General features: G+C 41.0%; 1 protein-coding gene across 1 annotated transcript; it reads right to left on the bottom strand.

Moving 5' to 3' along the window:
* Positions 1–1,741: 1,741 nt before the first annotated feature.
* LOC134641770 (uncharacterized) lies at positions 1,742–8,434 on the bottom strand. The gene is made up of 7 exons (XM_063494317.1): positions 8,300–8,434; positions 7,287–7,416; positions 4,318–4,411; positions 3,953–4,083; positions 3,641–3,783; positions 2,899–3,096; positions 1,742–2,077 (listed from the first exon to the last, which is right to left on the bottom strand). Exons 1-7 carry the CDS (start codon positions 8,308–8,310, stop codon positions 1,960–1,962), a joined length of 825 nt encoding a protein of 274 aa, XP_063350387.1. The 5' UTR covers positions 8,311–8,434; the 3' UTR covers positions 1,742–1,959.
* Between the last annotated feature and the right edge of the window lie 1,583 nt (positions 8,435–10,017).

The raw sequence follows: 10,017 nt of genomic DNA, 5'->3' as shown, positions 1-10,017 counted from the left end.
ACAACATTTGTCCCTAGCACACAGTCTCAATCAGATCAACCCTCCTCCCCTCAGTCTCTATTTACGCTCTCTGTTCCCATCTCCATCACAGTACTTGTTCCTCTGCCTCTCGCTGTGCCCTCCCTTCCTTTTCCTGTCATCACCCCATCCGCTCCACAGAGGGACTGCGGGATGCTGGAGGAGTACAACGGTAACAGGTGTCTCATCATTGCGCTAATAACAGGCCACAGGAAGATGTCCACACATATTTTTATAACAACCAATGGCAGAGATGATAACTCCTCCACCATTCCCTTATACGGGTGAATCACCAGGCATAAATAATTCTTACATGTTGATTGCCTACAGCCAAAAAGTCTATCTTGAGACGAATGCCCACACAGTTGCCACAAATTACCAAATCTTCCATTTAACACCAGTTCAAAACTTACATAAAGCTAAAGCTCGAAGCAATACGTGTTCTTTTTCTACCCTCAGAGAAAACAACAACAACAAAACAACTCCATCTTCTGCTTTACTGTCACACTGCAAAAGAAGTCCTGGCATCGAAAACTGTCTGCAGAGATTATCGATAATACCATAACTTTTCCTCTTAACCTGTATCCAGCTTGCAGTACATATACAGATGCATCGAGCAGATCACACTGTCTCCTTACACCAGTAATGATCTCTCATTCATCAGCTGGAGACTTAGTTCGGCGCGCATAACACACAATTGCACAAACAATCTTCCACACTTAAACAAAACCCAATGAAGCATGTAACTGGTAGCTTGTGCCTGGCTGTACGCTTGTTAGAGAGATATCAGCTTCTGTTTCTCTGTATTACTGTGAGCAAAGAGAATGCAGCTGCTTCCCCTTATGTGCATAGGTGGCTGCTCGGGATGCGTGTGCGGCGGTATTCATAGTCATGTTCTGCAGTATCACATGGCAAAATGTGTTTATGTTGCAGGTGCAGACTGAAAGTGAATCCATTATTACAAGAGAACAGGCTCCCATGATGTATGAATAAATCAATATCTAAGCTGTAACCCCTGCAGCACCGTTTATTTGGAACAGTGCACGTGTCATTGACTTCACCCTTTTATCCAAACCGCCTTACAATGTCAAGAGCACACTTTTAGTGGGTATTAAATCCTGTCAGTGTGAGTGCTTTTCAAGCCACCAAGGATTTCTCTTTATCTACTTTTTTGTGTGTGCAAGTTGTGTATGTGGGTGTGTGTTTGTTGGGTCATTACCCAGTCAGCCTGAGGACACAAGAAGCCATTATCCGAGGGAGTCTGGACACTAAATGTTTGATAAGCCTCTCAAGCGGATGTCCTGTCTCTCCTCTCATATAATACACATGTCATGCAAACATGTGTAATCTAAAGTCGCAGCTACAGTTTAAAAAGAAATTAAATTTTAGTTCCCCGGAACTGCTTTTTTTCATAGTTAAGACAGTAGGATGATAATAATAATAATAATAATAATAAAATCCTCCCCTGTATGTTTCTGCTGCGTGCTGCAGCAGAAACAGGAGTGTGAACATGTCGGCTCAGCAAAGCGCTGAGAGATGCCGAGTGATGAGTCAGTTAGCAGTCTGATTAACTTGCTTTCCTTCCCTTCAAATCCAGAGTTTGTTAGAATCACCCCGTCTGTATATCTGCACAAATTAATATAAAAAAATAAACACTTGAAAGTCTTGATGGTATTTTCTATTTATTATCAAAATAGCTGTAAATTGTATATAAATCCCACTTTAAAAATATCAGTAATATATTGGTAGTTGTTACTTGGTACTAAAAGCATTACCTTACGATTATTCTTCTGAATGCCTCAACCCGTGACCTTAACGGCAGTAAGTATGACAGTTTGTGTAAATACTAAGTCCTTCATTTAAATGTTATCTGGCCACTTTCCCTTAGAGGAGATCTCTGAAAACTGACATTTTCAAAGTGCAGGCTACCACGGAAGAATGTCACAAAATATTACACATCCTGCTGGTTTCTGGGAGCAGTAAACTGGGGGGCAGCAAGTCTTCTGGCAGCTTGGGGATTCCATCCAGGACCTCGAGATTTGGCAAACAGGAGAAAACACTGAAAATGAAGAGAGACAGAAAATGAGTATAAATTAGTTTATAGATACACAGACATTATCCTCTAGAGCAGACCTGGGCATTGTATGGCCTACAGGAAATATCCGGCCCTTTGGTTGTCTCCAGGTCGATGGGAAATTAGGATGCACACATAAAAAAGTACACATCACACAGTTTGTCCCACTTCAGTCACCAAACACTCTTTGAATAACTTCCCGTTAGCGACCAACTTAATGTTTTTTTGCAAAATCACAATACAACTGATGCTTTTATTTTGAAACTGCAGTTTTTTGTTCTGTTTTTTAAACAATAAACTTGGTATTACAGTGTTAGGGACTGCATTTTGAATTTCATTACGAAACTGAACACACAAAGAAATACAAGAATGTGACAGATGAAGAGCGGGAACAGACATCTGAATCTTTTATCCAGGGATGGACCAGTCAAGACCAAGATTGTGATTTCCCACAAAATCGGAACACCACCCCCCCTCAGAACTTCAGTCTGAGCTTTTCCTCCTGGGCTTAATACGAGAGCTGTGATGTCCAACACAGCCACTGGGACAACAAAAATGTTTGCGATTACAGAGGAGCTGGCAGCAATGCACTTAGTGAAAGGGACTATGACAGGGAGTGATTTGTTCGTGGAAGTGAGTGGATGTTTGGATAGGCGGGGCCTGAAATGGGACAAAATGATCAAAACGTGATAAATGTTGGTGTTTTTACTTTACCTATTTCACATATTCACATTCTATTTGTAACCAGTAGTGGTTTAATTAATACTAAGCAGAACTGAGTTCAGCCTCTGGTATAGTCTGCTTACCGTGCACGGTAGTCCTGAGTGAAGGTCACTGGGTTGCGGGTCAGGTTCAGGGAACGGAGTGGGCTGTTCCCCAGAGCTCCCAGTCCCCCCAGGGTACCAATGGCGTTCTCAGACAGACAAAGGTGCTCCACTGCTGGGAGCTTTGGCAGCTGACGCAGACACACCAGGTGGTTATGGTGCAGGTTTAACACTCTGCACCTGCCCATGGCAAACACAAATACTGCTTAGCTTTTTGTTTCGTGCCAAACAGTACAGCACAGACAAGCATACTCAGAAAGAAACAAAAGAAAGAAGGTAAGAAAACACTAATTAGCACACAAACAGTCCCATTCTAGGCTGAACAGAAGAAATATCACATAACCTTCACATATTTGTTCAAAAGCACTGAACAACTATCTTTAAATAACATCATTTCAAAAAGTGCAATGTGAGTTTCAGAAGCTGACTTCAACACTAAACCCACGTGGCCAACATTTTAAAAACCATGATGATTAATTATAGAATATCATATTGTTTGACAGGACATTTGTCTTCATTTTTAACAGCTAAATGGATTTAATGAAGCTATAATGAATGCTATAATGAATATATATATATATATATATATATATATATATATATATATATATATATATATATATATATATCCATTTGGAATTTCACAGTATGTAATATTCATAGTTTCTCCAGGGAGCTGTTCCAGATGAGGGCGTTGTGCTGCAGCTTGGGTGTCATTTCATACCTTGGCAGACGTACAGAACTCAGGCTGGTGAGGGAGTTGTCAATCAGTTGAAGTTTCTCCACTCGGATCAACCGGCGGAGGATCCGGAGGAAATTTTCTTGCTGGAAGGGATCACCCAAGTCCTGATAGGACAGATTTAACTCCTGAGAAGAGACAGGTGGTAGAGGTGTCAGAAGCAATCTTTGTTGCCCTCTCCTCCTCTTCTTCTTAGTTTGCACCTTCACTTCTTTCCTTTCCGCAGCTTTGCTCTTCTGTGCTATATATGGCATCTTTAACATCACACACCCACACATATCCTGCATGCTAGCTTACCAGACAGTTTTCCCAGTTCTCTTGAAGCCTCTCCTCCCATCTCTGTCCTTCTTCCTTTCTTCTCCTGCTCCTCCCTCTCTCCAAACAGATGCCACCCCTCTCTTTTAGATGTAACTCATCTTCTGATGGCCCTTTGATTATAATGTAAAAAATTTTTTAAAAGTCTTTAACAATCTTCACATTATTATTCATCTAGTGAAGAAGCTAAATTAAGAGACTCGCAAGTAATGAAAGCAACACAAAAATGGCAGTGACACAGCTTCTTTAGAGGTTTTCTAAAACGCTTCATGAGCTAGAAAACTACAATTTCTTTTCTATTGCTCTGGTTAGGTTACTGAGGTGGTTTTCTCACATCAGCCACACACCTTCTCTAACCCTGGGGCACGTCAGCTGGTCACCTGTGACATCACACTGCTCCAGGCCATGCCACAACGCAAACTGGAACCGACTTGATGGAAGCTGATGAGAAAAGATGAAGAAGAGAACAGGGTGACAGACGAGATACACAAGAAATGTGTTATTAGTTGACCACTTCATTAGGTACACCTGTTCATCTGCTTGTTAATGCAAATAGCTAATCAGCCAATCACATGGCAGCATTTAGTTATGTAGAGATGGTTGAGACAACCTGCCGAAGTTCAAACAGAGCATCAGAATTACAAAGAAAGGTGATTTAATTGACTTTAAAAGTGGCATAGTTGTTGGTACCAAATGGGCTGCTCTGGGATTTTCAACACAACCATCTCTAGTTTACAGAGAATGAACTGATAATTAAAAACATATCCAGTGAGCACCATTTCTTTGCCTTGCTGATTTCAGAAGAAAGAAGAGAATAGCCAGGCTGCTTTGAGCTGATAGAAAGGCAACAGTAACTCAAATAACCACTTTTTAAAGCCAAAATATGGAAACTGAGGCAGATACTGATGTTGACATGGGTTCACCAAAACTGGACAGCAGCAGATTGTCAAAATGTTGCCTGACTAGTCTTAATTTCTGCTTCAACGTAAAGATCATAGAACCAGAATTTGATGTGAATGATGTAGAAGCATGGAGCCATCCTGCATTGTATCAACAATTCAGGCTCCTGTTGCTGGTGGTGTAATGTGGGAAATACTTTATTAGCACACTTTAGGCCCCTTAAACTGAGCATCATTTAAACATCACAACCTACCTGACCATTGTTGTTGACCATGCCTTTGTAACCATTTTGTACCAATCTTCTGATGGCTGCTCACTGTACTCAGATGGCCTCCATAATCTCCACATCTCACTCCAATAGAGCACCACTGGGTTATGATAGAATGGGAGATTCTCATCATGGATACGCGGCCGTACAAATCTGCAGAAACTCTCCGAGAATTTGGTCAATATGTACCAAATTCTCTGAGGAGTGTTTCCAGCACCTTGTTGAATCTACGCCATGAAGGGTAAAGTCCAACCTGGTACGAGCAGGGTGTAACACAGGTGTGGGGAACTCCAGGCCTCAAGGGCTGGTGTCCTGCAGGTTTTAGATATTACCCTGGGTCAACACACCTGAATCAAATGATTAGTTCATTACCAGGCCTCTGGAGAACTTCAAGACATGTTGAGGAGGTAATTTAGCCATTTGAATCAGCTGTGTTGGATCAAGGACACATCTAAAACCTGCAGGACACCGGCCCTTGAGGACTGGAGTTCCCCCACCCCTGGTGTAATGCATGAAGTGGCCAGTGAGTGTAGATTTCCTTCCTTGATTAAATACGTAAATAAATGCCATTCGTAAATGCACCATTCTGCCAAGTTTCAAAGCTATGATATCATCTGTGACACATATGCAGTCACAAATCTGCAGACTCACTGAGGTGTGTTGTGCAAATGACACCAGTGATGAGCCATATTCTCCCCCCAAGTTTAATCACATTCCCCTCATTGATAGTCAAATTAATTTCAGCTTCAAGATCAGGACAGTCAAATAACTGTCATGTCAATGGGCCAAAAGAGAGCGATACATGGGAATCGTTTAGAAGAACAGGAGACACAATTAAGTTTAATCTACCATGGTTGCCCATTAGTCCAACATAAACTTTATTCTCCGAGCATACAGAGAGCATGAAGCTAAAATCAATGGCTCATTTATAAGACTATTAACCAATACTGCTACCTGTGAAGGTCGACAAGAGCCGCTACAGTTTTATTATCCTGTAATGACACCTTGTCTTGCTGACATCATCCTTCTCTTTCCTCTCTTTACGTATCAGTGCATGCATTCTTTCCCCAGTTTAGCTCTACCCCCCGTCTACAGGGTTGTGTATCACATCAACTGTATAAAATCAAATAGCAGCTGTTGCTCATAGTTTCATTAGTGAGTCTGTGAATCTACTTTCATCTTCTAATGATAAACATTAAAATATTTTCCATTTATGCATTTTTTTCCTCAAATGAAGACTATTTAAAAGTCATTTTGGGATATTTATGCAAATATTTATCATATGAAATGAAAAGTTATGATCCTATGTTGACTGTTTTTGGGATGCAGCAGCCTTGACCTTATCAACCCTTTTATACTCATCCTGTTCACTCTTACTGTGTAACTCTCCACTCCCTCCGCCTGGTAATCTAGACACAGGAATGACCCAAATCCAGCTAACTGTTGCTCCTCCTTGTCCAGACTCTCCAGTGTAAATGTTTTCTTAAAGGTTTCTGAACAGTGTGGGAGACAATAATGGACGTAATCTAAATGGGAAGTGCGTATGATTCGTTCCCTTATACAGTCTTTATATCACAATATCTGACAACATCTAAATACATTAATAATTTAAAAAAAGCATCTCTGTCTCTACTAAAACAGAAGCATTAGTCATGCACGCAGCTCAAACCAGAAGGCATTTTTCTTTTGCAAATAATTATTTAGAGATGCTATTTTGCTGCAGGATTTTAAGCAAAACACTTTGAAGTTGTTTAAGACATGACATACAGAGGGGTTTCTTTTTTTCAGCCCAAGTGGGAGAACTCTGCATGGAACATAAGAAGGATTAGGTGAGGAGTGATTTTCCCCCCCATCTTTCTTAAATCACATAGCAGCGAGAGTAAGAGAGTGAGTGAGAAATCACTCTGCACAGCAGTCTAGGCGAGAGGCCAGTGGCTCGAGGGTAAAACAGCGAGCGCAGAGAACAGACTGAGAATATTATTCAGCTCAGAGACGGCTAAAAGAGAGAGGGAGACGGGCTGAAATGGAAAGTTGTTTAAGATGAAGGAAGGAGGAGGGCACAGGAGAGGTATGACAATAAAGGAGGCAAAGGAGAATTTGTGAGGGAAGGGTAATCACAGGTTTATCCAGTGTGTGCGTGTCACTTACGGGTGTAAATACTAGTCCAGAGTCAGGACTTTGGTCCACAGAGAGAGGTGTGCCTGTAACCCTGAATTCAGAGCCATGGGATGACTGGGATTTGGGGAAACTGCCAGTGAGTGTGTTCACACCTGAAGAGCTGAGAAAGGGGGGAGAAAAAATTAAAAAGAGAGACAATAATTATCCCATCTTCCATCCCTGTTTGAAGTGGAGCTGTTCTTGGGTAATGTAATCCCTGGTGTGTGCTAAAACCCTGACCACCGGCTGAGTGGTTAGGGTTACACTGAACTGGGCCCGACAATGCAGATTAGGACCCGTTGCCATAGCTCCAGAGGACACCTGAGCAGGTGCTATTAGGTTATAATAATCTGTGTCGGCAGGGGGTAGCTGGACCCTCTATAATTGATACTGCATGCCCTGTGGCAGTGTGCTAAATAGTTATCATACAAAAGAACTGCGTAGATGATACTTTATTTATTTATTTATATTTAATTAAATATATATAAATTAAAGGATTTTTAAATGTTATACCTACGTTTTAAGCTAAATTAGCTTCGATTTTTTTCTTACATATTGGAGGTCCAATAAAAAATATATAGAGCAAACAAATAAACCGAGGGTAGTAAAAGAGACTATTACTGTGATGAACTAAATGAAATGCCAGGCAGAGGTAAGACGACTGTTAAGGATATTATCTCAAATTTTCGAGTTACTGACTTCAGTCTAAATTTCGACGACTTTTTAATTTTATCATTATTTTATCATTATTATATTTTATTTTTTCAGTAGTGGAAACAGGCTTCCACATTTCATTGTAGCCATTTGGCTATGTCACTAAGGCTAAAGCCTTCAAGTGTTAGCAATGGCATTAATGAAGGTTTCTCTCTATTTAGGTAGAAAGCCTTAATTAATGGGCAAATTATTTCATATCACACAAGGTGCACTGGATGAAAAAGCTACACTGACGGGCGTCACGGAGTGAAGCTGGTGTCTGTCATGCAGACACAGCTGATTCGCCTTACCTTTCTGACATGTCCCAAGAGCCTTGTGATGAATTTTCCCGGCCTTCTTTATCACATTGCGGACGGCTCGCTGTAGCCCTGCAGCCCCGTGGCTGTTACCCATGGAGCCCGCCGTGTTTGTTAGGATTCACCCAGCGAGAGTTGACCGTCCTGCTGGCCGGCTGTGGCTCTGCAGAGAGAGACTGACAGCAGTGTGGGCCCAGAGCCGGAGCTGCCAAGGGTGTTGCTCAGGCTTATCACTCAGGACAGGTAGAAACTAGAGCAGAGTGCGCGTGAGTGCCGCACCACGCGCTCGTGAAGCTGTTATTCAAACTTCAAATGGATTGTGACAGCTAGTATAACGAAGGCTTTTCAAAAGTGACAAAATCACAAATGAGCCTGCTGAAACGCAAGTTTTTGTCAGAAAATGTGACCTAGTGATCTCTAGTTCTTTCTATCATTCGTCTTTGTTGCCACACAGCCTCCTCCTCTCGTTTTCTCAAGCAAATGCCTGCCCAAGCAATACCTCGACATATAACTATTTACAAAGTGTGTCAACTCTAAGGTAGTTTCCATATGTGTGTAAATTATTGTTAATGTTCACTCGGTATTGTAAACCTTTTGGAAGGCTGACCATGCATTACATTTTGTGAGTTCAATTGTAGCCACAAGCGTGATTATTATCCCTCCTGCTGCTGGCACACATCAGTGGAATAAATCTATAAAGCCAGACCAAACAATAAAACGAAATTCTTAAAAGCAAATTGCACCTCTGCAAGTATTTAACCAGCAACTGTCCAAATAGACAGTAGCTAGAGAAAAGTCTTTGTATTTTCTTGTAGTTTCTGTACACTATGGGGCAGAAGAGGTAAGAGAAGAGCACACAATGAAGGTATATGGAGCAGATATCATCGCAGCTCGTTTAAGACGTTTCGATTAAGAATACCTTCTTAAACCCGTGGACTATTGTTTCTCCATAGTTTAGCTTATTGAGTTTAACATTTAATAGTGAATCTCGCTTCTCACAGTTAAGTGAAAACACTAGGAACTGCTCAGCAGTGTGGAAATGAGTCCTTGTAACTTTGCATAGAGCTTTGGCTTATTGTTAGCTGATTTAGTGCTTCTGATGGACAGTATATAAGTCATTATCTGATGACCTTTCTTAGTAACTTTAGTTGTATTTTTTTTAAAGCAAATTTCATTTTGTGTGGCAAACGTAACAAAAGATGTACACATAAATGTTACATATAAACACATTACATATAAACAAAAGGAAAAATATTTTTTAATCAGGATTCTTTTATTCTAATTATTATTTTTTTGCTACCATTGAACACCACCAGTTGAAACTACTGAACCTTCATGTTGAGATGCACTGAATCAGAAAAGCTCGTGGCTGTAATATTAAAATACCGACAGTTTCCTGAGTACCTGATAGTGATCATGACCAGAGCACAGGTCTCACTCCCTTCACCAGCTACATGATCTGTGTGCATGTGTGTTCAGGAGGTAGGTTATGCAGGCTTGAAATAATTCCAAGATGCCTTTGCTGGAAAATGTCTGGCTAAACTCCAAAGGCTTCAATAACTAAAGCATTGCGTGTTTATCATTCACTCACTTCTTAAAAGACACAGCTGGAGCTGGTTTGGCGCATTAGTGGTTATGCAGCTTTAGAATTAGGGAAAGGCCTGTTGTTTACAGTCTGCATAAGCTGTCGTGTCCTTGAATTAAAAGTGCGT

The sequence above is a fragment of the Pelmatolapia mariae genome, linkage group LG14, assembly GCF_036321145.2.
Source record: "Pelmatolapia mariae isolate MD_Pm_ZW linkage group LG14, Pm_UMD_F_2, whole genome shotgun sequence".
Lineage (NCBI taxonomy): Eukaryota > Metazoa > Chordata > Actinopteri > Cichliformes > Cichlidae > Pelmatolapia > Pelmatolapia mariae.
Note: the sequence above shows the minus strand (reverse complement) of the source record. Positions and strands in the feature narration are given on the sequence as shown.

What these genes read in the sequence shown, in the direction of transcription:
- LOC134641770 (XM_063494317.1), bottom strand. An exon ending in CTGGACTAGTATTTACACCC is followed by an intron (nt 4,412 to 7,286) that starts GTAAGTGACACG and finishes TTTTCTCATCAG; the next exon opens with CTTCCATCAAGTCGGTTCCA. An exon ending in AGAACTGGGAAAACTGTCTG is followed by an intron (nt 3,784 to 3,952) that starts GTAAGCTAGCAT and finishes GTCTCTTCTCAG; the next exon opens with GAGTTAAATCTGTCCTATCA.